This window comes from Strix aluco, chromosome 36 (genome assembly GCF_031877795.1).
Source record: "Strix aluco isolate bStrAlu1 chromosome 36, bStrAlu1.hap1, whole genome shotgun sequence".
NCBI lineage: Eukaryota > Metazoa > Chordata > Aves > Strigiformes > Strigidae > Strix > Strix aluco.
Window position 1 is genome coordinate 561,548 of NC_133966.1, and position 27,178 is coordinate 588,725.

Below are 27,178 nucleotides of genomic sequence, written 5' to 3' on the forward strand. Positions count from 1 at the left end.
CCTTAGGACAGCTTCCCAGACAAAATGCTGTTTGAGTCCAGCCAAGGGTGTGTCAGGGACCTTTCCAGTTTTCTCATTTTGTGGGGCTCCAGTCACTGACCACCTCAGGAACACACAGTCCTGCAGATCCCCTGGGCTCTCCAGGCAGTTCCAGACTCCCCTCCTTAAGGACATCAACTACATGTCATGTGTGGGACAGCTCTGAATATGGACCTCATGTATCCACCTGAGGTAGACTCACCTCATGGTAAATGGTCAATTCACAGTCTACACTCCCACTAGAAACCAAGTTAGTCTTAAATCTAACCCTTTGTGCCAAATAGGTCAATGTGACATTATTGTCTTCTTTTCTACAGGATCCATGGAGAAAGAGGACCTTGTGGGGAGCAGCTGCTCATGCGGTTCTTGGCATTGGCTTTGGGAAAGAAACCCACATCTCAGGCACTGCACTGGGGAGATACTGCATTATTCCAGAGGAGTCAGAATGAACCAAGAGTTAGAGGAACGTGTATAAAGGAAGAACGAGGGTCTGAGGAGGAAAATTTCTCACAACTACTGAGTTGAATCTAAACTTTTAGGTAGAAACATAACCACCACAGATTACCCCAAAACTATAATGACATTGACAATAATGATAATGATAAAGAAAAAGTTCATGATGACATAATAATAACAACAATTACTACTACTACTACTACTACTACTATAGTCTTGAAATGGAATGTTCTGAAAATTATATGCAAAGAATGATGGGAAGATTGTCATTACGGAGAAACAGCCATGAAATAAGTTTCCATAAGGCATCCTTGATCTCCTGGTTCCTCATGCTGTAGATGAGGGGGTTCACTGCTGGAGGCACCACTGAGTACAGAAATGACACCACCAGGTCCAGGGATGGGGAGGAGATGGAGGGGGGCTTCAGGTGGGCAAACATTATAGTGCTGACAAACAGAGAGACCACGGCCAGGTGAGGGAGGCACGTGGAAAAGGCTTTGTGCCGTCCCTGCTCATATGGGATCCTCAGCACGGCCCTGAAGATCTGCACATAGGACACCACAATGAAAACAAAACATCCAAAAGCTAAACAGGCACTAACAAGAAGAAGCCCAACTTCCCTGAGGTGGGAGTCTGAGCAGGAGAGCTTGAGGATGTGGGGGATTTCACAGAAGAACTGGTGCAGAGCATTGCCTTGGCAGAGGGGTAGTGAAAATGTGTTGGCCGTGTGCAGAACAGCCCAGAGAAAACCAGTGGCCCAGGCAGCTGCTGCCATGTGGACACAAGCTCTGCTGCCCAGGAGATTCCCATGTTGCAGGGGTTTGCAGATGGCAATGTAGCGGTCGTAGGACATGATGGTGAGAAAATAATATTCTGCTCCAATCAAGAAGAGAAAGAAAAAGACCTGGGCAGCACATCCCATGTATGAGATGTCCCTGTTGTCCCAGAGGGAATTGGCCATGGCTTTGGGGAGAGTGGTGGAGATGGAGCCCAGGTCAAGGACGGAGAGGTTGAGGAGGAAGAAGTACATGGGGGTGTGCAGGTGGTGGTCACAGGCGATGACGGTGATGATGAGGCCATTGCCCAGGAGGGCAGCCAGGTAGATGCCCAGGAAGAGCCAGAAGTGCAAGAGCTGCAGCTCCCGTCTGTCTGCGAATGCCAGGAGGAGGAACTCAGTGATGGAGCTGCTGTTGGGCATTTGCTGCCTCTGGATCTGGCGGACTGTTACAGGACGAAAAGGCAGAGGTAAGTGTGAAGAGAGTTCTCTGAGCAAAACCTGTGCCATTTCTTCATAGACCCTCCCGCTACTCCACACACAACTCTTCTTTTTGCCTCTGGGGGAACCTTTCATTCAGACTCCTGACTTGAGCTTCATTTTCTGCAGCTAATGCTGTGATTTCATGCTCTGATGGGCAGGGCCTCTGCCCATGGGTTCTGGAGAAGTCAGCCCTGCCCAACATCAGTGGGTACATGGGAAAGTGGCAGGGGGAGGAGGGACTAGGTTTGATATTTAGAATTAGTGATATGAAATCACTCCTCATTTAGAAGTGTTTGTCAGAATCCACACTCCTAGTTCTAAGGAATATGTGTGGCAGAAAGTAATTATAGTCAATCTTTTTTTTTCTGACCTCCCCCATCATGCCATTTGAGTGTTCTCTGAAACCAGAAATCATGAGAATTTCTGCTGCACTCAGAGACAATAGCTGTGAGACTGGAGAAGCAACAGGTTTCCCTGTGGCTTAGTGAAGAGTGAAGGGAGCTGGTTGAGCCTGTTCCCAGCTGCCTTGTGCTTGTACCTTCCTGAGGTGGAGGGCAATCGCCCTCCCATGTATCTCTGAAAAGACACCAGACACTGCTAAGAGCAGAGGGATCCACTGCAGATCACTCAATGTCTCACTCTTTCTCAAGGTCTCAGCATCCCACTTCTAGCCCAGGACACACACACGGCTCATTTCACCAACCCAAGAGCATTTCCTCAGTTGCAGTATCTCTGCGTTTCTCTATGGGGCTTTAAGATAAACCAGAGGTGCTCTGAGATAGGTTTGCATCCTTGAGGGCAGCTCACAGCTTGGAAGGACACCTCAAGGGGATAGCCAAGTGTCCTAATGGTGGTGCCTCTGCAAGTAAGAGTTAGTTCATAGCCCAGCCCCAGAGATTGTATTGACCAGATCTCCACAGGTGAGAGGAAAGCTGGGACACTTGTTGCCACGGTCACAGCTGCGTGAAAGGGCCCACAAGATCAGTGTGTGACTCTGCAGCTGAAACTCCCATCCCCAGAGAGCCTGACAGCAAGAACAAAATAACAACAGCAATAACACAGACAAGTAGAGAAACAATCTAAATGCAGTGAGGGTCTGTCTGAGAGAGGCCAGGGCGGGGGCAGCCTCAGGACAGCCTTACCCTTCCCCAGCTGTGTTCGCCACCTCCCAGACACCAACATTGCTGGGCGGTTGCTCCCAGCCCCTGTGCTCTGCAGAAGTAACTGGGCACAGGGCTGGAGAACTGCACCATGGCTCTGCTGCAGCTCGGGCTGCAGAGGAGGAGGTTCATGTCTTGGACTCCACTGGAGTGAGGTCAGGGGATATGCTGGGTGGGAGAGAAGGAGGCAAAGGGGTTTTCTCAGAGGAAGGGATCTGCACTGGAGGGGATGATATGGAGAATTCTGGATTCTCCCTCCCACATTTCTGGGTTTTGTTTCCTCTCATTCCCTGATCATATCCCTGCTGTCTGGAGACTTTCCTCCCGGGATGTGTTTCCCTCTCCCATGTCTTTTCCCTGTCATCACTCATAGACCCCATCCTAACCTCTGTGCACTCACTTTGGCCATATAGAAACCTGCCTTTTTGCAGGGCACTGGCTGGGTGCATCTTCCTGTTTGCAGATGGAAAAAGACAGCTCAGAATAAGCCTGGTGAGTCCAGCAAAGATGATGCTGGGGCTGTCCATACGCAAAGAAGTAGCTTAAGGCACTTTAGGAGGCTACTAAGAGATCTACTGACCACTCCAAGTTACATCTCAGGAGTCTCAGTGACTTGTCCAAACGTGAAATGTCCTTATCTACTCCCCTTTCCTTCCCTCATGCCCCATCCTGTCTCTTGACCTCAGAGTAGGAAACAGAATACACAGACTCAGGAAATTATCTTTATAGTAAACCCTGTTTAGATCTTCCTCTTGAAACGTCCCCTTGGAAGTTTCCTAGTGGTGATCTGGAACTGTGAGGAGCCCTCAACCACGCAGAACCCTCTCCACAGCAGAAGGACCCTGCCCTGCCAGGGGTCTCTCCTTTCCCCCACAGCTTCTCCCCACAGCGCCGTGGGGAGCTCCCCGGGCAGGCTGAGTGCTGACCCTGGCAGGCAGTAGAGTCCCTGCCCCAGCACACAACCCCTGTGCTGCAGGGACCCTGCTCGGAAGGACAGCCCTGGGCACCCCTGGCTGCACATGTGGCTGCACACCCCTGCAGCCATCCCCGGGAGAAGGCAGCCGCCATGACCTGTCCCTCTGACAGTGCAGCAGGGAAGCCCTGCTCTGGAGCACGTCCTCCTCCTCCAGACAGGAGGGAGATTCCTGGCGGCTGTGCCGGCTTCACCAGATCCCTCCACCAACTGCAGCTGCATTGCCCTGCACCCACAGACTTACTGTGTCAAGGGCTGTGGAGATTTCTCCTCCAGTGAGCTCTCAGCATCCTCCACTCCTGTCTGCCTTTCCCCTCTCTGTGCCCGGCTCCTCTGCCCTCGGTGCCTGCAGGCAGTGCCCTCAGCCCTGCTGGGTTTTGCAGAGGAGCTGCTCCTGGGCAGAGCTGTCTCTCTGCAGCGCTGCCCACTTGCCCTGAGCTCCCTGCATTCCAGGAAAGCAGCCCAGCTCTGCAGCAGACGACCAGCCCCAAGGCATTTTAATGTCCCCTCAGGTGGTTTTGGTGCCGAGTTCATGAACCTCAGACACTGAGAAGCTAATGAAGAAACCTCTGAGGAAGTCAAAGTTAGATTCAAACTCCAAAGTTTCTTGTGGCTGTAATGGGTCCCACTGAGGGACACTGTTGACAAAGCCTCCCCAGGCTCCAGTTAGAGCAGAAATGTGGAGGCAGTGATGGCAGATAGGGAAAAGCAAAGGAAAGGTGGCTCTGATGCTGACGAAACTTACATGTGTTTCATGAATCCAAAGGGCCAAACCCTGGCCCCATTAAGCAAAGGGCCAAGCCGTGACCCCCAGCCCCTGGAAAGGGAGATCCTGTCCCTCACACATTCCTCAGGGTTCTTCCTGGGTCAGTGGGCGATGGAGATGTGCACCTGCCAGGCTCCTGAGTAGGGACAAGGGGGCAATGAGGCCCCAGTGCTGCAGGGGACTGTGCCTCCTCATAGGCATCAGTGGCAGAAACACCAGCCACAGCCAAAGTCAGGAAGAGGCTGACTTTGTTGGGGGTCTTCATCTTTTCCACGACCCTCTGTCATCTCCACCACATGTTGTCCTATGGTGATACTGTCTCACCTTGCCCTCACCTGAGCATCTTCCTTCCTTTACTGATACTTGCCATCCTCTCTATTTCTCCATTTAAAAGAAGACTTGATCTGATCCAGACACCCTTTGGTTGATGAATTTCACTACAGCACTGCCCTTGGAGGGAATTTTTTTCCCTTTTGTCCAATGTGGGCCTCCCCAACTGCACTTTGTGGCATAAATTCTTTCTCATCATGGATCTTAGTACAAAGAAAACCTCCATCATCTCTGAAATAACCCTTCAAGCACTCGCAGGCAACTCCTATACAACCTGAGCCTCCACATCAGTGGGCCAAAGAACTCCAGGTCCCTCAGCCACCCCACACAGCTTATGGGCACTAGGTCCCAAACCCCACCTTGGCAGACCTTCACTCAATGCTCTCCAGTTCCTCCCTACTTCTCCAAAATGGGGAGCCGCACCCTGGGACACACCCATGTGTGTGGGGCTGCATCAGTGCTGAGTGGAGGGTGTGAGAGACGAGAAACCAGGCCTGTGAGAAACTAAGAAAAACAGCCTGAGAAAGCAAAAGTTGAGGCTGATCGAAGAAATGCCTCAAACACTCGCAAGACAAAACTATGAGTCACAGGGTGCATTCTGTGGAGGTCGAAGCTGATAAGGCTGCCCGAATAACACAAGATGGGACTGGAGGAGGGAGCCCTGTGAAGACAGGACGGCTCTGCTCTGGTGCACCTGGCCAAAACTTCAAGGGCCATCTGTCCGGTGAATGACCTTTGCTTCATTATCCACGAAATGCATATTAAAGTTAACACCCCTCAATATGCTAACGAGGGCTAACATGATCATGCTAATTACATCATCCCATGAAACACCTCACCCCTCCCCGTACATGGGATACGTAGGTATGTGGGTCGACCTAGGGGATGGACCCAAGGAAAGCGGGTATAAATCAAGAAGGGGGGTGGGGGGGGTGGCGCGGCCCCGAGGAGAGAAAGTGCAGTGAAGCGAAGAAGACGGATGCCAGCGAAAAAGACGGATGTCTCCCGTGCCTCCCGGAACCCTCGTCGGCAGGAGCTGCGCAGAAACCCAGACCGGTGATCTGTATTTCCCCATTCCCTCTATCTCCCTCTTTTCCCTTTCCTGTTAAGCAATGCAAGGCATATTATATTGCTCGCCACAACTTGCTATATACTTAGCCAACTATCGTGTGTTCAATTAGTACATTGTGAGTAGTTAATAAATGTTTAGACTTGGAGACTTGTTGTCCGCTCCATTGGGGATTTGCGAATCTGAGTCACTTGTCCCCCTCGTCTGAGCGGGACGTGACATTAAAATTGGCGTAGTCGGCAGGATCCCCTTCGGTGTCGGAAAGTCTTATGAGATACTGGTTCTCTATCCGACCAACTCGGACAGGGAGAACTGGGAATTGGCCCCTCAGCTATACGCTGGGAAAGGGTCGGAGGGATACCGATTCTCTATCCGATAAGGACAGGGAGAATCGGGAAGTGACCTCTCAGCTCTAAGCCAGGAGAGGTTCGAGCAGTGGCAAGCCATGACTGGCCAGGAAATGTCGGTGCTTGACTGCTCCCCTATTTTTGAGAAATTGAAGGAGTATAAGGCTTGTCCTCCTCATTTAGTAGAGGTTTGGGCCCACGATAATTGGCATAATCCAGAAGCAGTGGCAAGCTATATCAGTGCACTTGCGGGGCTGCAAGGGTCGCGACCAGGCAAAGGAAAAGCTGTAGTGTGCGCTGTATTAGGGGCAGCACTGACTGCAGCCCAAAAAGATAAACATGTTAAGAAACAATTAGAAAGGGAAATGATCAAATCCTTACAAGATCTGGTAAAAGCTCTCCAGGATCAATTGGTTGAGGAACGTAAAATTACTGAACAAAAAGCTAAACTCTGGCAAGAGCAAACTGAAGTTCTGAAAAGCCAATTAGCTGATGAGCGTAACACCTCTCAGCGATTTCACATGGCTCTGTTAGATGCCTTGGACCGAGAAAAAATCTCACGGTCTGAAAAAGAGAGGAATGAACAAGAAACCTGCAACCGGACAGATCTCGGCTCTGTTCCGGATAGTGAACAGGGAGTTACGAGTTTGGCAAAAGCAGCAGCCAGACCCTTGTATCCAACAAAGGATTTAGAGATAAGCCGAGAAATTTTTTACCCCGAAAATGAGGGGGCAAATTTAAGACCATTAATTAAAACGGAGACCACCGAGGGTCAGGGTGGAAGAGCTCCACAGGTCACCATTCGAACTACACCATATCCAGCGACTGAGCTTGCAAAAATTCAGGAGAAATATACCAGACAAGCTCAGGAAACTGAGACTGAATACGTGTGGAGGGTGTCTTTGACTGGTGGCGACCGAATTTTGTTATCAGAAGATGAGGCCCAGGGATACTGGGGGCCAGGGGTTTTCTTAGTTACTGATGACCAGAGAGAGCCGTGGTCGTTAACTCAACGAGCTGCTTATTGGGCTGGGGGTCTGGACCCCTTGGAAAGGGGGGATCCAGTATGTATTGAGACCCCAACCGTAAATCATTTGACTGAAAGTCTGCAGAAGGCTGCTTGTCTCCAATTAATGTATGACAGGCGTTTGGTTCCGCAGCAGCCTTCCCCAATGCTATTAATTGCTAACCCTGATCAAATGACTCCCCTGATTCGGGGTTTGCCGGACTCTTTGAAATCACATGCAGTACAATTACAAGATCGTTTGCGGAATGCATTAGCCCCGCGAGGGGGGAGAAGGGCGGGGGGAGAAGCCATGACCTGGGGAGAGATAGCTCAGGACTTAATAAATTATGGCCGGAGAATGGGCCTTACCAGGGGAACGGGTAAACCTAAGCCCTCGGTACGCAGAGTGGAACAGCAGGAAAATCCGCCTCCTTCCCCTCCGCAAGTTTTAAGAGCAAAGAGAAACCTTTTGTGGACTGAGGGAATTGGACAGGGGATTCCCCGAGAGTTAATGGATGGTATGCGTACTACAGTTTTAGAAAAGCTCATTCGAGCCTGGAAAGACAAAAGAAAGCTGCCCCCCCCAACCGAGCGAACCTTTCGAGCAAAGGGAGGGACAGAGCTGGAAACTAACGAGATGGTGGTAATTGCTTCTCAAACACCAACTGCCCCTGAAGAAGACTTGATTGATTTAGGGTCGGGAAACTGGATGCGCCATCCCCAGTAAGTGAGCCGGGGGATGGCGGGTGGGTCCACTTAAGGAGGCTCACAGAGAATACTAAAGGAGACTTGTTGATTACCTTTCCGCTCGGTCCCTTTAAAACTCCAGTTACGTTTCTAGTAGATACGGGTGCTCAGATTTCAGCACTCCAAACTGAGGTTGCCAAGCGGAATGGCATAATTGCTGACAAAAAGCAGATCTGGGTTACAGATGTTTTCGGGGACTCTAAGCCACAGCCGACTGCTCGGGTGAAATGCTGGTTACCTGGGAATGAAACTGCAACAGAGGCTATGATGATCCTGGGAAATTTCCCCACAAATATCCTGGGACTTGACCTATTGAAGGGACAAGCCTGGGTGGATTCAAAAGGAAGGGAATGGAAATTTGGGTCCCCAACTGCCTCTATAAGACTTCTACAGCAAGCGCCTGCGCTTCCTCCTTCTAAAACTGTTAATGTGAAACCTTACGCCTTACCGTTAGGTGCAAGGGAGGGGATCACTCCGGTAATAGCAGAGCTGCAGGAGCAAGGGATAATCGTTCCAACTCACTCACCCTATAATTCCCCAGTGTGGCCAGTCCATAAACCTAACGGAAAGTGGCGTCTGACAATTAACTATCGGCGATTAAATGCCAATACAGATCCTCTAACAGCTGCAGTGCCTAACATAGCTGAACTGATTGCAACCATACAGGAACAAGCCCACCAGATCTTAGCAACTATTGATGTGAAAGATATGTTCTTTATGGTCCCAGAAAATACGGTGAAGGGGTTAAAACGTTGGTTTAGCTACTTGCCTAAGCCCAAATCGATCCAATCAGACAACGGTAATCACTTTACTGCTGGGGTGGTTCAGGAGTGGGCTCAAGATGAAGGAATTCAGTGGATTTTCCATACTCCATACTATCCCCAAGCAAATGGAATTGTGGAACGCACCAATGGACTGTTAAAGCAGGCCCTAAAACCCCTCGAACCAGGATGGCCACAACGGGTGTCAGACGCAGTAATGAAGATAAACAGCCGGTGGGGAATTAATGGGTGCCCACGACTTACCGCGTTCTGTCCTAAGCCTCTGTCCATACTCGCCAGGAAAAAAGAGACTAAAGACCCTGCAAACCCGCTCCATTATCCTGGACAACCTGTTCTAGTAGACTTGCCCACCGTGGGGCAAGTACCCCTAACCCTAAAAACTCCCATCAATATTTGTTCATGGGTGGCTACTGATGCCCATGGGAAAGAATACCGCATCAATACCAGGTGGATTGTCCCTTCTTTCTAACCATCATTGTTTTGTCATGTATATATGTGTTTTACAGAGCATTGATCCTGGACAACAGGAGACCTATGTTACTTTTAGCACTTTCAATGGTTGTAGGCATTATTGGCTAGTTATTATTTGTAATCTGCTTACATTATTATATAATTTGTGGAATCATACCTGCTGAGTGTGGAATAAATCATTGCCAATCAATTACAATCAACGATCCAGGAAATTTTACAGGTACATTTAATGAGTTCACTTATTAGAAGGTTAACCTGGAGTTGTGCCTTAAGTTACCTTATTGGGAATCACCTCCAAAATAAAGGAAGCCTGTGAGCCACCTGTGACTGCAAACTGGTGCTTGCAAATACCAAACAGATCACAGTGCCAGCTCATATAACTGTATGTGGTCCTTACAACACCACATCCATCAACAGCAAGATGCAGTCATCAAAGACTAGTTGAAGGGGTCTGATCCCACAAATTAAGCATTAATGAATTGTTCCTGAATGTTAAATTGTATTCCCATTTAAATCCCTATAGACCTGATAATGTCATTGTGTAACCTCAAATAGTTTTAGAAAATTTAACTTAGCAATTATATGTACTAACAAGATATGCCTTTAAGGAATTAAAGGTGCAGACCCAACAAGCATCTAAGATGACGTTGCAGAATCTGGCTAGCATTGCTGAAGGAACATGGACTGTGCAGTGTGCTGAATCTAACTGAGGGAGAATGCTATATCATCATCCACAATGCCACCACCTCTATAGAGGAGACCGTGCCATGATGAAGATGATCAACAACGGGAAGTGAGAACCTTTTTATTGACTGATGGACTAGTTTGATGGATGGAACCCTGGGTCATGGGTCACATCACTGGGATCCTCAGGACTCACGGGGTGGGGAGGATGGCTTGTAAATATTAGTATTGTGATATTATGCAAATTTTTGCTTTTAATAGTATGCCTTGCAGCAATTAGCTATATGCTCTCTCACCTTCTGTCTTCCTTTTCCCTATACTTTTTTTGGGATCACAATGGTCAAAGAAGAACTTGGAGTGTTTGAGTCACGGGGTGGGATGTGAGAGACGAGAAACCAGGCCTGTGAGAAACTAAGAAAAACAGCCTGAGAAAGCAAAAGTTGAGGCTGATCGAAGAAATGCCTCAAACACTCGCAAGACAAAACTATGAGTCACAGGGTGCATTCTGTGGAGGTCGAAGCTGATAAGGCTGCCCGAATAACACAAGATGGGACTGGAGGAGGGAGCCCTGTGAAGACAGGACGGCTCTGCTCTCGTGCACCTGGCCAAAACTTCAAGGGCCATCTGTCCGGTGAATGACCTTTGCTTCATTATCCACGAAATGCATATTAAAGTTAACACCCCTCAATATGCTAACGAGGGCTAACATGATCATGCTAATTACATCATCCCATGAAACACCTCACCCCTCCCCGTACATGGGATACGTAGGTATGTGGGTCGACCTAGGGGATGGACCCAAGGAAAGCGGGTATAAATCAAGAAGGGGGGTGGGGGGGGTGGCGCGGCCCCGAGGAGAGAAAGTGCAGTGAAGCGAAGAAGACGGATGCCAGCGAAAAAGACGGATGTCTCCCGTGCCTCCCGGAACCCTCGTCGGCAGGAGCTGCGCAGAAACCCAGACCGGTGATCTGTATTTCCCCATTCCCTCTATCTCCCTCTTTTCCCTTTCCTGTTAAGCAATGCAAGGCATATTATATTGCTCGCCACAACTTGCTATATACTTAGCCAACTATCGTGTGTTCAATTAGTACATTGTGAGTAGTTAATAAATGTTTAGACTTGGAGACTTGTTGTCCGCTCCATTGGGGATTTGCGAATCTGAGTCACTTGTCCCCCTCGTCTGAGCGGGACGTGACAGAGGGAGATGGCAAATCAGGGTGTCTGGGTGGCTCATGCTCCTCCAAATGAAGCCCTGTATCAGCTGCCCTCGTTGCACACAAGTCTGTGGGACTGGATGGGTTACACCCAAGGGTGCTGAAACAGTTGGCAGATGTGTTCGCCAGGCCGCTTTCCATGATTTTCTGGAAATCATGGCTAACTGGGGAGGTCCCATTGGACTGGAGGGTGGCAAATGTGACACCCATCTACAAGAGAGGCAGAAAGGAAGATCCAGGAAACTATAGAGCTGTCAGTCTGACCTCGGTGCCAGGGAAGGTCATGGAGCAGGTCATCTCGAGTGCCATTAAAAGTCATATAATGGACAACCAGGGGATCAGGCCTAGTCAGCATGGGTTTATGAAAGGCAGGTACTGCCTGACAAACCTGATCTCCTTCTACGACAGGGCGACCTGCTTATTGGATGAGGGAAAGGCTGTGGATGTTGTTTAGCTTGACTTCATTAAGGCCTTTGACATCGTTTCCAACAGCATTCTCCTGGCGAAACTGACTGCTTGCGGCTTGGATGGGCACATGCTTTGCTGGGTAAAAAACTGGCTGGATGGCCAGGCCCAAAGAGTTGTGGTGAATGGAGTTAAATCCAGTTGGCGGCAGGTCACGATTGGGGTCACCCAGGGCTCGGTTTTGGGGCCACTCCTGTTTAACATCTTTATTGATGATCTAAACAAGGGGATCGAGTGCACCCTCAGTCAGTTTGCAGATGACACCAAGTTGGGTGGGAGTGTTGATCTGCTCGAGGGTAGGGAGGCTCTGCAGAGACACCTGGACAGGCTGGAATGATGGGCTAAGGCCAACTGGAAGAGTTTCAATAAGGCCAAATGCCGGGTGCTGCACTTTGGACAACAACAACCCCCCAGCAGCACTAAAGGCTTGGGGAGGAGTGGCTGGAGAGCTGCCAGTCAGAGAGGGACCTGGGGGGTTGATTGACAGCCAGCTGAACATGAGCCAGCAGTGTGCCCAGGTGGCCAAGAAGGCCAATGGCATCCTGGCTTGTGTCAGAAATGGCGTGGCCAGCAGGGACAGGGAAGTGGTCTTGCCCCTGTACTTGGCACTGGTGAGGCCGCACCTTGATTACTGTGTTCAGTTTTGGGCCCCTCACTACAAAAAGGACATTGGATTACTTGAGCGTGTCCAAAGAAGTGCAACATAGCTGGTGAAGGGTCTGGAGCATATGTCGTACAAGGAGCGGCTGAGGGAACTGGGGTTGTTTAGTGTGGGGAAGAGGAGGCTGAGGGGAGACCTCATCACCCTCTACAGCTGCCTGAAAGGAGGTTGCAGAGACCTGGGGATGAGTCTCTTTAACCAAGTAGTAAGCGATAGGACAAGACGTAATGGCCTCAAGTTGCGCCAGGGAAGGTTTAGACTAGATATTAGGAGGCATTTCTTTCCAGAAGGGTTTGTTGGGCGTTGGAATGGGCTGCCCAGGGAGGTGGTGGAGTCCCCATCCCTGGAGGTGTTTAAGAGTTGGGTTGACATATTGCTGAGGGATATGGTGTAGTTGGGAACTGTCAATGTTAGGCTACTGGTTGGACTGGATAATCTTCAAGGTCCTTTCCAACCTAGATGATTCGATGGTTCTCTAATAGTGTCCATCCTTTCCTGGTTCGTAGGGCATCCCTTGTAGTGCCCAGGCCCATCTCCTCAGAGTCGCTGCTCAGCCGGTCAGGTCCCAGCCTGTCCTGATGTATGAGGCTATTCACCCCCCACCCATGCAGGCCTGGTCACTTCTCCCTGTAAATCTTCAAGTGACTTCCATTTGAAACATCCCAGAGTTCCTCAAGGTCCCCACAGACTGAAGCCTCATTTGCATGTGAGACACCAATCAGGCTGTCTCTCTCAAGAGAACAGCATGAGGAGTTGCAGGGCACTACAGATCCCTCTCCTGGAGAAACTGTGGGGTCCTGGGGGCCTGGTACTAATAAGGCCATGGGGCTGGAACTGGAGGGGAAGTTGCCTTTTTTGGAAGAGAGCAGTAGGAACATGTGGAGCTCTGCCTGGAGGATTCATGACAAGTCAGCTGAGACACGAAGGGTCATGGGAAACACTGTTATAAAGAGCACTAGATTTAAATGTAGTAGACATAGAATGTTTGAAGGTTGTGTGATGTGACTCAATCGTAGAAACTAGATGAGCTTTAGGAACCAAATTTGTTGGTTACAATATTTGGTTAGGTCTTAACATAACTAAGGAAACTTGTTATGCATGAACAATCTGCTTGAAATCCCCTTACCTTTATCATCTTGATTTAAGGATCAAGAAATCAAATGAATAAAAGTGATTAATGATAGTAATGAAGAGAGGTATTGATAGTTATATATATAATCAAATCAGACTGATCAATACAGTGAAATAAGGGGTCTTTATAAAAAATTTTAAAAGTAAAAATTGTAGTTTAACAATCTTCTATATGTAGTGGTTAGTGGGAAATTTAAATCATGAAATACTTGTAAGAGATTAACTCAGTGGTTAAGAAGAGAAAAATAAATCTTAATGACAGGTGCTGGCTAAGGTGACCTGCAAGAAGAAAGAATTGTTCTGGACAGAACTGGTACCAGTTAAGCAAGAAGATTGGAATTAGCCAAGTAGAAATAGAGCATGTGCAAGGATAAGGGTCAACCAGCGAACACTGTGATGAAGACTATCAGAGACCACAAGAGGACCCCTGAAGACACCTAAGAACTTAAGTGCACATACGAGAAGGACATTTACATATATTTATGAGCTCAAGGGAAAGTGATGAATATGTTAATAATTTATCAGAATAATGTTTAGTATGGATGACTGGCTATTATACAAGTTTTATTTTGGAGATGATCGGTGCACACACTTCAGGAGAAGCTCTCCCCTGTGCATCCGGCGCCAAAATAAAGAGTGCCTGCTTTCTGAAACTCACATTGAGTCTTAGAGGGTTTTCTCATACCAGCTTTATGGCAACAACATTGTGATGGGTGAGTGTCTGCTGTGCACCCCCTGATGAGGAAGAGGAAGTAGATGAAGAAACTTCATTCAACTGGAACTCCTCATGGGAGACCTAAACGATCCAGTATTTGCTGAAAGGGCAATATAGCAAAGTGAAAGCCATCCAGGAGGGGTTTGGAGTTAATTGACAACATCTTCCTGACAAGGGTGACTGAGGAGGGAGCGAAGGGAGTTGTCCTGCAGGAAATCATACTTAGAAACAAGGAAGAGCTGGTCAGGGATGTAACAGTCAGGGGTGAGAAGGTAGAGTTGAGGCTCCTGTGAGGAGGGAAGAAGACAAAGAGCAGGAATTCAGGAGAGCAGGCTCTGGCCTTCTGAGGAACCTGCTTGGAAGAATCCCATGGGATATGACACTGAAGAGAAGAGGGAAGAGCGGTTTGATGGTAAAGGGTCTCCTCTTCAAACTGCAGAAGAGTCATCCATACATGCATGAAGTCAAGCAACATGGCAAGCAGCTGGTTTGGATGAGAATGTAGGTCCTGAGAAAAATCAAGCATGAAGAGGCAGCACAGAGAAGTTAGGAGCTGGCTGCCTTCCAGCCTCAGTGGTTCTGTGACTGTGCTGGAGATAGTCATTGATGTGTGTGTGTACTTGTGTTTGTCTGTGTGTGTTTGTCTGTGTCGGGGGGTACTGGAGGGATGAGGAGATCCCAGGGCCAGCTCCTGGACAGGTGGAGAGTCTAAGATCAGCTCCTGGAGAGATCACTACTGGATGCGTGTCTATAGAGGCCTAAGTTTTCCAGTCCCACAGCCCAGCATACAAACAGCCCAAACCTCGTTTCTCCTTTCTCCACTGACAGTGGTTGTGCTTTCCCAGTACAAACTGGGTCCCTTTGACCCCCTGCCAGTACAGAGTGGGCCCTGCCCCGGGACAAACTGAATGTCTTGATCTCCTCCCAGTCTAGAATATGGTGGGTCCCAGTCCATGCTGATACCTTCCCAGTACAGACTGGGTACTGCCCCAGTACAAAGTGGAACTTCTTATCCTGTCCCAGTACAGACTGGGCCAGGTCCTAGTACAAACTGGATCCCTTTAACCCCTCCCAATACAGAGTGGGCCCTGCCCCAGGACAAACTGGATCCATTTAACACCTACAGGTACAGACTCTGCCCTGTCCCAGTACAAACTGCTTTCCTTGGACCAGTCCCACTACAGACTAGGACACTTCCTGGTCAGAACTGGATTCCCTGGCCCTCTCCCAGTACAAACTGGACCCTTGATTGTCTCCCAGTGCAGAATGGGCCTTGTCCCAGTATTGACTGGGACCTTTTTTTAGTACAAACTGGTTCTCCTGGCCCCTCCCAGTAGAGACTGAGCCCATTCCCAGTACAAAGTGGAACCTCTCATCCCCTCCAAGTCCAGAATGTGGTGAATACCAGTCCAAACTGGATGCCCTGACCCCCTCCCAGTATAGCCTGGGCACAGTCCCAGACCAAACCGGTTACCTTTATCCCCCCACAGGTAAGACTGGGCCTCATCCCAGTACAAACTGAAACCCCTGACACCACCCCCAGTAGCACCTGGGATCTGTCCCAGTACACACTGGTCCCTTTCACCCCTGCCAGGACACATCGAGCCCCTTCCCAGTCCAAACTGGATGCCCACATGTCCTCCCAGTCCAGACTATGGTGGGTCCCAGTCCACCCTGATACCTTCCCAGTACAGACTGGGACCCTTCTCAGTCCTAACAGAATCCCTGGATCTTGTCCCAGTCCAGACTTGGCCACTCCCAGTACAAACTGGATCATCTGCCCCCCTCCCCAGTACAGACCAGGCCTCTTCCCAGTACCAACCAGATCTCCTGGTCCCTTCCAGTACAGACTGGGCCCTCTCCCAGTACAACTGGATCCCCCAGTGCCTCCCAGTACAAACTGGAGTCCATGCCTGTAGCCCTGGCCTCCCAGCACGGCCATCTTGGAAACCCAGTTGAAAGGGAATTCAAGGGCAGTATCATCAGATTTTACTATTTTGGGAATAAATAGAAAATAAAGATAATGGGTGGTCCCAGCTGGGTTTATTAAAGGAGTTGCAGATAAAACTGAGATATTTCACATCCTTTTTGCCTCATATTTTACCAATTCTCCTTAATTTTTCCTCAAGGCAGGAAAAACAGCCAAAGGACTCAAATCAGAGGCTACTTGAGCAAAATCAAATGTTACTGCTCAAAATGAACGAGATTTATAAATTTGTATATCTATGGGGGAGGGGGGTGAAAAAGTGTCATCAGCTTCTTTGTCCATGTCTACAGCCTCTGAAAAAATTTACATTTTACAGACCAGAGTGAAAGTGAAAATGAAATTTTCTTACACACTGGTTACACATTTGCTTTTCTGCAGATATTTCAACATTTGGCCAAAATGTTTATTCAGGGGTTTTGTGGTTTGAGCCCAGGGAAAAATTGAGCCTCACGCAGCCGCTTACTTCCCCCTTCCCCGCCAGCACTGGGAAGGAGAAAAATGAATCAAAAAAAGGCTCAGGAATGAAGATAAGGAGAGGGAGGGGTCACTCACCCATTATGGTCACAGGTAAAAAGATGGGAATGTTAGGGGAAGAAAAAAGTCACTTTAATTCAAAATTCTAGTGATAACGACATTTAACATCAATGTGAAGTGTTACAGTATCTTAAAAACACCTCCACTCCCTTCTTCCCCACAAGAAAGAACTTCAAAATATTTATACACTTCAAACTACATGATTATGTAATTACTACAGTGATTATTGATTAGTTACTTATCACTTCTACCCCTCATTGGTCAGTAACATGCTCACTTCAATTTAAAGTTTACACTGAGTTTTTAATTTTCTGTGCACGCTCCAAGGGCTGAGGGTTTTATTTGGGCAGGGGTCTGCGAAGCACCGAGTGGGATTTTTACTATTAAGATAGTTCTTCCAAAGGACACTACAATCTCCAATTAAACTAATTTACGTTCAACTATTTTAAAGAGCTTCCCTGTACCAAGATGTTTCTCTTCTTCAAGGACTGTAGCTCCTGAATAGAAGTTTCTTTCTAATTATCATTGATGGTTTGAAGAACAGACTGAGTGAGCTGATGTGGCTAATCTGTCCTTGGGTTTGATGAGAAACACTTGTAAGGAAAATAATATGTACTACGTGCCTTTGGGTGTGATGAGAAACAGTTGTGAGCTCTACAATGTGTGAGGGAAACTGTTGTGAAGTGTGTAATGTGCAATGAGAAACAGTTGTGCAGCCTACAGAGGCACTACCACCATCGCTAATTGGCTCGGCCTTCACCGAGGGTCCAACTTGGAGCTGGGAGAGCTTTGAGAAGCTTCTCACAGGGACCATCAAGTAACCTCCCCCCCCTCCCCCTGACCAAAACCCCACCACACACACAAACCCAGCACAAGGGGTTGATGCAGATGCCCACAAAATGGTGTCCATTGCTTCTGAGATACACGGGGGGACCTGAAGCCCCGACATGGGACTGGGAAATGTGACCCTGCGCTGGTGGGAGAATTTGTGGAGCAGGAGCTGGTGGACAGGCAGGGTGGGCAAAAGCATCTTGGATGAGACAACACGTTTCCCTTGAGTAGAAAAGTCTGGAGAATTGCACCCAAACTGTCCAGCGCTGGAGGAGGATGAGGAATGAGTGGGTCTAGGTGCTGCAGAGCCTGCTTGGAGATACTCCTATAACCCAGAAACACTGGGATTAGTGCAGAATTCATTCTTTATAGAAGAGCATTTAATTTATTTTGTCTCTTTTCTTCCCTCTGTGAATCGAGGCAGCTTGTGACATCGGGGTGTGAGTGAATATGGACAGAGTCTGGGTCAGGGGGTGCTTTCATGGTTCTTGGGATCTTGACAACAGTGCTTTGGTCTAAAGACATCTCCAGTGTGGAAAGTGGCCTTCAGAGGAGGAAAGGTGAACTTAATAACAGCAGAGGAGTATATTTTATTGTTTATTGAAACTTGCTTTCCACTGATTTAGCTTTTCGGCAATTAAACATCATTCTGCGTCTGTGTGCAGCTCGATTTCCAAGTACAGCAGGTGGGAGTTGGTGTCAATGGGCAGAGAGATGCAGTTACAGCTTGTCATGGCAAAAGTTCACATTGAAAAAAGGTGCTGGAAGTCCCAGGGGATTAATGAGAGAGATGTGGAGTTGGAGGTAGGGACAAAGATTGCCCACAGAGTGTCTGACATAGAGGGTCTTGGCTTCCCGACATATTCAGCCTCTATCAGGAGATGCTCAGGATCAATATCCATTGGAGTTTGCTGATGTCACTTAATGTGTGAGCAGGAAAATACGGAGTAGTGGAAAAAGAAGAAATTGATTCTTATTGACATGTAGTACTGAAAAATTTTCATTTTGACTGCACACCTGAAACCTCTCAAATTAACCACTTCAGAAGTGAGGAATTAATTTCTGCCCAGAGACTTGGCTTGTCAGGGGATTTGTGTGTTAATGAGCCCTCTGGTGCCGAGTTCCTGAACTGCAGGTCCAGAAAAGGGATTGAAGTGGCCTCTACAGAAGTGATAGCAGCAAACCTCCAAGTTTCTGAGGGTGTTAGTGATCCCCAGAGAGGGCCATGACTGAAGAGGCCAGAGAGGGAATGAGGAGAGAAGGTTCCTGTCCCTGGGGGCTGGGGAAGCAGGAAGTCAGAGGCACTGCTTACGGGTTGAAAATCAAATGTTCAGGGGACTGTGAAAGGCCTTGATGTGTTTCATCAACAGGATGGTCAAGCCCTGACACCCATAGCCTGGGAATGGGGATATTTCCCTCCTGGGATGCTCAGGGCTCTTTCTGGGGTCAGTGAGATGCAGGGGGGTGTGATGCAGTAGGACTGCAGTAGGACTCCCCCCAGGCTCTGTGGAGGGTGGGGAGGAGGCAACGAAGCACTGTGGCTGTAGGAACTGGTGTCCTCTCAGGGTCCTCACTGGAAGAGACAGCAGCCATAGTCGAAAGGACAAGGACTTCAGTTCTGTTGGGGGGATGAGCCTCAGCCAAGAGGCCATCCCCACCACAGGCTGTCCCACACTTTCCTATGCCTCTGCCTGTTTCTCTGCAGATTTTAACCACCACCCCTGATTCCCCACCTAATTCTGACCCCATGCTGTCCCAACATTTACTGATGACTGTGTCCTCACTATTTCTTCAAACACAAAACTGTCATTTTCTGTGGTCTAACAATGTCTTTTAGATCCCCATAACCCGTGCAGCTTCTTCCAAAGGCCTGTTAATGCTCCTCAGTAGCCTATAGATGTCCCAGTCCCAGCCTCACTTGAATCCTCTATTGAACCCAATGTCCCATCACTGAACTGCACATTCTCCTTCTTCTGCTCCACCAAAATCAAAACTCAACATATTTCACCTCACTGTGAGGCACTCCCACCCCCTACTACTTCCCATCTTCTTCTGGTCTTTTACACACACACTGCCACACACCCACCTCTCTCTCCCTGCACTCCCATGTGTCCCACAAACCCTTCTGCTTCCCCTGCAGTGATGGGACCACAGCACAGGAGGTTTGTGCATCCTCCAGGCTCATGGATGTTTTCTGAAGTCCATCCAAGTGTGGGGAACAAAGGAAGAAATGAGAGGTTGTCAGCCTCCCCATCAGCCCCATGGCTGAGGGCCAGCCATGGCGTGAGGAGCCAGAGGCCAGTGTCTCCCTGTTTCCCCTGCTCCTGTCTCCGAGGCAACCTTATTGTCCACACCCAGCAAGCCCCTCTGTGCCAGCCCCCCTCTCCCAGGAAAATACTCCTGTCCCAGATGCTCCTCAGGCTTCTCCAGCTGCCCCAGCAATGGAGAAACTTTCCCCGAGCTGGTGCATTCAGAAATAGGTTTCTCTTGGTCATTTATTTCCCACTGGAAGCACTGAGTTTCTTTTTTGGTCTTCTCCGGGGATATCCTTGCCCCCAGAGAGCCTTCCATCAAGGAAGAGTGTCCAAGCTGACCTGACCTTAAGGAAGAAAAGTTTTAGGGTGACGGTGCTGAGACAGTGGAACAGGTTGCCTAGAGAATTCCAGGGAGGGGGCATACACAACTTCTCCGGGCAATGTCTATCAGTGCCTCCCCACACACAGACTAAAGAATTTTTTCCTTATATCTAATCTAAAGCTCTCCTACTGCAGTTTAAAACCTTTACCCCTTGTCCTGTCCCTACACTCCCTGATAAAGAGTCCCTCCCCAGCTTTCCTTTAGGCCCCCTTTAAGCACTGGAAGGTCTCCCCAGAGCCTTCTCTTCTCTGGGCTGAACAACCCCAGCTCTCTCAGCCTGTCCTCACAGGGGAGGTGCTCCAGCTCCCAATCATCCTCGTGGTCTCCTCTAAAAATGCTTGAACATATCTATGTACTTCTAATACTGGTGCCTCCTGAGCTGGACACGGCACTGCAGATGGGGTCTCATGAAAGCAGAATAGAGGGGGAGAATCCCCTCCCTCTACCTGCTGACCACACTTCTCTTGATGCAGCCCAGAACACAGTTGGCTTTCAGGTCTGTGAGACTGCACACTGCTGGATCATAGTCAGTTTTCCATCCACTAGTACCCCCAAGTCCTTCTCTGCAGGGCTGCTCCCAATCCACTCATTGCACAGCCTGTATTTGTACATGTCATTGTCCTGTCCCATATACAGGACGATGCAGTTGGCCTTGTTAAACTTCATGACAGGTTCAGAGGGTCCAGAGGGTCTGCAAGTAGCTACTGGAGGAGTAAGGTGGCCCAAATCACTTTTTGGAGAAACTGTGGGGTCTTGGGCATCTGGTTCTGATATAGCCATAGGTCTTGACCCAGAGATGAAATTGTCCTTTATGGAAGAGAGCATTAACAATGCCTGGAGCTGTGTCTGGAGATGGATGAGGAGTCAGGTGAGAGCTGAGTGGTCAACATGAGAGGGAAGAACAACATGGGCAATGCTGTGGTGGGTGGATGTCTGCTCCAGACCTCCTGATCAGGAAGAGGAAGTAGATGAGACCTTCTTCAGACAACTGGAAGAAGCCTCATGTTTGCAGGCCCTGGCACTCACGGAAGACTTACACTATCCCCATATCTGCCGAAGGGGAACAGAGCAAGGTGCAAGCCACACAGGCTGCTTTTGGAGATTAGCAGTGCCATAGTGCCAGCCCTCAGGAAAGTGGGCCTTCCCAGTAGAACCTATGGATCTTGACTAAGACTTACTCTTGAGTTCTGACACTGCAGGGAATGCATTGTATTTATTGTCACTTCTGTTAGTGACTATATGCTGCTCTGTTAGAAACTGAGCTGCTGTTCCTGCTTTCTCGAGCTCATTTTCTACAACCTTTAGTTTCGTTTCTAAATCTTTTACTTCTCCAAATTCCACCTCCAGCTATTTAGTTTGTAACCAGAATCTGTATCTGTCGACCCTAAGGTCTTTCTCTTTTGATCAATATGGTTCTCTTAATTTGGGAAATTCCTTCTCCTTCAATTTCTGGATGTCGTTTTGCACATGCTTTACCTTCTCATCTGTTTCTCTCAGGAGATCCTGTGAATGACATCAGGCACACCACAGGGTTCCAATGGCACAAGCTTCCTTTTTTACTGGCTTTTTTGTTTTCCCATTTGCAATGACTAACATACACATCACAGGCTGGAGAGGTGGGATCAGCTAATTTAAAAGAGTGGAACCTCCAAGGGCATTTCCCTTGTTTAATCACTCACTGGTGGAGCTTTTTAACACCCTTTTCCTCCTTAACATATTTGTTATCTCAAGCTGCATGGTCTATTATATTCCCTGCACTTCCCATACTGCCTTTACACAGGGAAACACTAACAATAATTTTGTTGCTTCAATCGGCAAAGTAAGAAAGTGTTTTAAATGTGTTTTCTGTAATCAAGCCCAGATTTACTTTCCTTCAGAGTTCAGTTGGTTCTGAGCATTGCAAGAGCCAGACCAAAATATGCACTGCAGGTCATTTCAGTTACCACCCTCACTCACAAACCTTCCACTTTTACTGCAGGGTTTGTCTCACAGTTTATGGACCATGGAATGAAGCTGGGATGAGGCTGTTCCTTAGGACAAAATGCTGTTTAAGTCCAGCCAAGGGTGTGTCAGGGACCTTTCCAGTTTTCTCATTTTGTGGGGCTCCAGTCACTGACCACCTCAGGAACACACAGTCCCTGCAGATCCCCTGGGCTCTCCAGGCAGGTCCAGACTCCCCTCCTTAAGGACATCAACTACATGTCACGTGTGGGACAGCTCTGGATATGGACCTCATGTATCCACCTGAGGTAGACTCACCTCATGGTGAATGGTCAATTCACAATCTAAACTCTCATTAGAACACAGTTAGTCTTAAATCCAACCCTTGGTGCCAAATAGGCCACAGTGTGACATCACTGACTTCTTTTCTCTTGGATTCATGGAGGAAGGGGACCTTGTTGGGAGCAGTTGTTCATGCAGTTCTTGGCATCAGCTTTGGGAAAGGAACCCAGCTCTGGGGCACTGCATTGGGGAGATACTGTATTATTCCAGAGATGGGGTGAGGGAAACTAGACCCAGAGTTAGTGGAACATGTGTACAGGCACCACGTGAGACCGAGGAGGTAAATTCTTCACTAGCAGTGAGTTGAATGCAAATTTTTGGGTAGAAACAAAATAACAACAGATTACCACAAAATTGTAAGGACACCGATGATAATGATAATTATAATGAGAAGAAAATACTAATGAATATACAATAATAATAACAATAGCAACAACAACAACTATAAACTTGAAATAAGATGCCCTGACAGCCATTTGCAGAGAGTGATTGAAAGCTTATTGAGGAACAGCCATTAAATCAGTTTCCTCAGGGCATCTTTGAGGTCCTGGTTCCTCATGCTATAGATGAGGGGGTTCAATGCTGGAGGCACTACTGCGTACAGAAATGACACCACCAGGCCCAGGGTTGGGGAGGAGGTAGAGGGGGGCTTCAGCTAGACAAAAGATAAGTGCTGACAAACAGAGAGACCATGGCCAGGTGAGGGAGGCATGTGAAAAAGGCTTTGTGCCGTCCCTGCTCAGAGGGAATACTCAGCACGGCCCTGAAGATCTGCACATAGGACACCACAATGAAAACAAAATATCCAAAAGCTAAAGAGACAATAACCATGATAATCCCAACGTCCCTGAGGTAGGAGTGTGAGCAGGAGAGCTTGAGGATCTGGGGGATTTCGCAGAAGAACTGGTGCAGAACATTGCCTTGGCAGAGTGGTAGTGAAAATGTATTGGCCGTGTGCATGAGCGTGAGAGACAACTTGTAAAAACAGGTCCTGAAAGAAACAGGCCTGTGAAAAACAAAGAGTGAGAAAAACAGCCTGAGAAAGAGATAAAGGATAGCGGGGGGAGTGGAGGCCCTGCGAGCTAAGGAATGTCTTGAACAGTCGAAGTAACGAAACTATAGTCACAGGGTGGATGGTGTGGAGGTCGAAGCTGATAAGGCTGCCCCAATAACACAAGATGCATCTGGAGGGGGGAGCCCTGTGGAGACAGGATGGCTCTGCTCTGGGGCACCTGGTCAAGTTTCAAGGGTCATCTGTCTGGTGAATGAACTTTATTTTATTATCCCTGAAATGCATATTAAAATTAACACCCCTCAATATGCTAATGAAGACTAACGAGATCATGCTAATTGCATCATCCCATGAAACATCTTACCCCTCCCCATACATGGGATACGTAGGTATGTGGGTCGACCTAGGGGACAGAGCCAAGGAGAGTGGGTATAAATTGGGGGGAGGGCAAAAGTTGGGGAGGGGTCTGGAGAGTGAAATGAAGAAGATGGATGCCTCCTGGAACCCTCACTGGTGGGATTGATGCAGGAACCCAGACTGGCGATCTCTATTTCTCTGTTCTCTCCATCTCCCTCCTTTCCTTTTTCCCCTTTTCCTTCCCTACCATTAAGCAATGCAAGGCATACTGTATTGCTTGCCATATATATATTCGTTATATACTTAGGCAATTATTGTGTATCCAATTAGTACATTGTGGGACATTACTAAATGTCTGGACTTTGAGAATTGTCTCACCGTTGTCTGCTCCATTGGGGATTTACAAATCTGAGTCACTTGTCTCCCTCGTCTGAGCGGGACGTGACAAAGAGACCACACTGCTTATTATCCTTTTCCAAGTCTAAGCTATTTCTACCACAAATAAAACATTTTAACTAGTTGGTTGGTGTCATTTCAGGATAGTTTAACCCGAGGGGATCACAGAACACTTACAAATCTCTGGGTCCCCAGTCTGGGTCATGACATCATGCAGCAAAGGTCACTCATCAGGGTTGGGGTGCATGGCCAGAGATGGAAATGGCCGTGTGTGGGGCTGATCTGGGACAAATTTTTCAGGGCAGTTTCCCCAGAGTATCCAGGGAACGTGGCACAGACAGACCCCCTTTCTTCTGCACCTTTCGTGCCTTGCTTCCTTCCTTGTGTCACCTGGCTCTGCATTGTGAGCATCCTGACGTGTGCCCTTACCCTGCACACTCACACAGCTTTGCTCTACCCTGGCATTTCCTCTTCTAGGACTTTTCCAACCCAGCCCAGCCCCAGCCCCTGACCTTCCCACCTCCCCTGGCACCACAGCAGTGCCCACCACAGGGTGCAGCAGCACTCTAGGCACTCAACCACAGCTCCAGCTCCTCTGAAGGGCACAGCAGCTCCTGGAGGTCAGACAGGGGGGGTCAGACTTCCTGCCGGTGCCAGGGCTGGTGCTGGCCAAAACGGCAAGAGGAAACAGAGGTCAGTCAATCTCTAGATCTGCTGCATTCATATCATAGGTTGTCCCTAACTCTGACAGCATTTACACCCTTCTCTTCCTCCACCAGCTCTACTCCCCATAACAGCACGAGAGTCCTGGCCCTGGTTTTCCTCAGGCTGCTCCTGCATCTCTCCAGTCTCCCTTTCCCATGAGCACTGGGTCCACACTGACTTGTCATTGTCATTGCAGAGTCCTTGCTTGTATATACCTTGATTCAGTGCTTGGCTTTTTGGGGGACCTCAACTCTGGGGGTGTTTCACTTTGTGTGTCTTCATTCACTCCCACCCCAGGGGAACCTGGTGAATCCTCATCCTCTCCTGACCAAATTCATTTCCATAAAGACGGCTATATTGCATGAGTCCAGACATACGTGAAGCAGCCTGAGGACATAGTGGGGAGCTCATGCACCATCTTACACCAAGAAGAGAGACTTTAAAGAGAACTTTTTGTCCAGTGGAACACAATGGTACTGTGAGCTTAACCGCATACACAGGGAGAACATAAGCAGAAAAGACTTATTAAAAGACCAATTCCTTAGACATTATATTGGCAACCAAACTGGAGGAAGAGCCTAGCCTTCAGGCAATGCACCCAGGAGATCCCCTGTCATTGAAGAGCTGGGTGGGTCCCATCTGACACAGTGCAGTTTAAGAGGCAGACACAACCAGATAAAGCTTCAAGAGAAGTTATATAAGTGAAGAAAATTCTCTATATGTAGGATTATTAAAAGGGAAAAAAGCATATCCCCGACCTAAGATAAACCCTAGGAAATGTGAAGTGATGGCAGGCAGGTTCCTGTCAGTGAAACTAAATCCATTGGGTCAGTTTTCTCAGGGCATCCTTGATCTCCTGGTTCCTCATGCTGTAGATGAGGGGGTTCAAAGCTGGAGGCACAATTGAGTACAGAAATGACATAACCAGGTGAAGGGTTGCAGAGGAGACAGAGGGGGGCATCAGGTGGGCAAACATGGCAGTGCTGACAAAGAGGGAGACAACGGCCAGGTGAGGGAGGCACGTGGAAAAGGCTTTGTGCTGTCTCTGCTCAGAGGGGATCCTCAGCACGGCCCTGAAGATCTGCACATAGGACACCACAATGAAAACAAAACATCCAAAAAATAAACAGGCACTAACCGTGATAAACCCAACTTCCCTGAGGTAGGAGTGTGAGTGGGAGAGCTTGAGGATGTGGGGGATTTCACAGAAGAACTGGCCAATAACATTGCCCTTGCAGAGTGGTAGTGAAAATGTACTGGCAGTGTGCAGGAGAGAATTGAGCAACCCAGTGCCCCAGGCAGCTGCTGCCATGTGGACACAAGCTCTGCTGCCCAGGAGGGTCCCATAGTGCAGGGGTTTGCAGATGGCAACATAGCGGTCATAGGACATGATGGTGAGGAGACAAAACTCTGCTGTAGCACAGAAATAGAAAAAAAAGAGTTGTGTGGCACATCCCAAGTAGGAGATGTCCCTGGTATCCCAGAGGGAATTGGCCATGGCTTTGGGGAGAGTGGTGGAGATGGAGCACAGGTCGAGGACGGAGAGGTTGAGGAGGAAGAAGTACATGGGGGTGTGCAGGTGGTGGTCACAGGCGATGGCGGTGATGATGAGGCCGTTGCCCAGGAGGGCAGCCAGGTAGATGCCCAGGAAGAGCCAGAAGTGAAAGAGCTGAAGCTCCCGTGTGTCTGCAAACATCAGAAGGAGGAACTCAGTGATGGAGCTGCTGTTGGACATCTAATTCCTCTGGGAATGGGGCCTGTCCAAGGAGAAAAACACAGTTCAGGGTTAGGACTGACTTTACTGTGCAGAACTTGCTCCATATCTGACAGAACCCCCATCCCCAAGACTCTGTCCTTCCATAAAGACCTTCATGCAGCTCCTGGGCTGGAGCTCTGGTGTTTGCTGGCTGAGGGGGCAGTGGGGGGAAAGGGATTCTGCTGTGGGCTCTGCAGGAGTCAGTCCTGCGGTGCCCCAACAGGCAGAGAGGAACCCGCAGTGATCGCTGTTTAACTCCACTCCTGAAATCCAAGAGATTTCAGCCTTGTCCCTCCCAGTGTCCCCAGCTGCAGAGCAGAGCTGTGGGGCTTTGCTCTTCTTACTTTTGCTCCTGTTGCCCTGTCCTACCTGAGGAGTGCGTTCTGAAGGCAGACAGCCTGGATAT

At 48.7% G+C, this 27,178-nt stretch overlaps 3 protein-coding genes across 3 annotated transcripts; 1 reads left to right on the plus strand and 2 right to left on the minus strand.

The window, feature by feature from the left end:
- Positions 1-733: 733 nt before the first annotated feature.
- Positions 734-1,693, minus strand: LOC141917264 (olfactory receptor 14A16-like). The gene has a single exon (XM_074810368.1). The coding sequence runs from the start codon at positions 1,691-1,693 to the stop codon at positions 734-736; it is 960 nt and encodes a 319-aa protein (XP_074666469.1).
- A 2,947-nt stretch (positions 1,694-4,640) lies between these two features.
- LOC141917265 (uncharacterized) lies at positions 4,641-13,007 on the plus strand. Its single transcript, XM_074810369.1, has 4 exons — positions 4,641-4,752; positions 4,850-4,961; positions 7,027-7,801; positions 12,888-13,007. Exons 1-4 carry the CDS (start codon positions 4,641-4,643, stop codon positions 13,005-13,007), a joined length of 1,119 nt encoding a protein of 372 aa, XP_074666470.1.
- Positions 13,008-23,060: 10,053 nt separating this feature from the next.
- Positions 23,061-26,751, minus strand: LOC141917286 (olfactory receptor 14A16-like). The gene is made up of 2 exons (XM_074810391.1): positions 25,966-26,751; positions 23,061-23,201 (listed from the first exon to the last, which is right to left on the minus strand). The coding sequence occupies exons 1-2, from the start codon at positions 26,749-26,751 to the stop codon at positions 23,061-23,063; spliced, it is 927 nt and encodes a 308-aa protein (XP_074666492.1).
- Positions 26,752-27,178: the final 427 nt, after the last annotated feature.

What these genes read in the sequence shown, in the direction of transcription:
- LOC141917286 (XM_074810391.1), bottom strand. Translation starts at nt 26,751, where the DNA reads ATGTCCAACAGCAGCTCCATCACTGAGTTCCTCCTTCTGATGTTTGCA. An exon ending in CCCACCTGATGCCCCCCTCT is followed by an intron (nt 23,202 to 25,965) that starts GTCTCCTCTGCA and finishes TCTTTTGTCTAG; the next exon opens with CTGAAGCCCCCCTCTACCTC.
- LOC141917264 (XM_074810368.1), bottom strand. Translation starts at nt 1,693, where the DNA reads ATGCCCAACAGCAGCTCCATCACTGAGTTCCTCCTCCTGGCATTCGCA.
- LOC141917265 (XM_074810369.1), top strand. Translation starts at nt 4,641, where the DNA reads ATGAATCCAAAGGGCCAAACCCTGGCCCCATTAAGCAAAGGGCCAAGC. An exon ending in TTCCTCAGGGTTCTTCCTGG is followed by an intron (nt 4,753 to 4,849) that starts GTCAGTGGGCGA and finishes GCCTCCTCATAG; the next exon opens with GCATCAGTGGCAGAAACACC. An exon ending in CCACCACATGTTGTCCTATG is followed by an intron (nt 4,962 to 7,026) that starts GTGATACTGTCT and finishes TGTTCCGGATAG; the next exon opens with TGAACAGGGAGTTACGAGTT.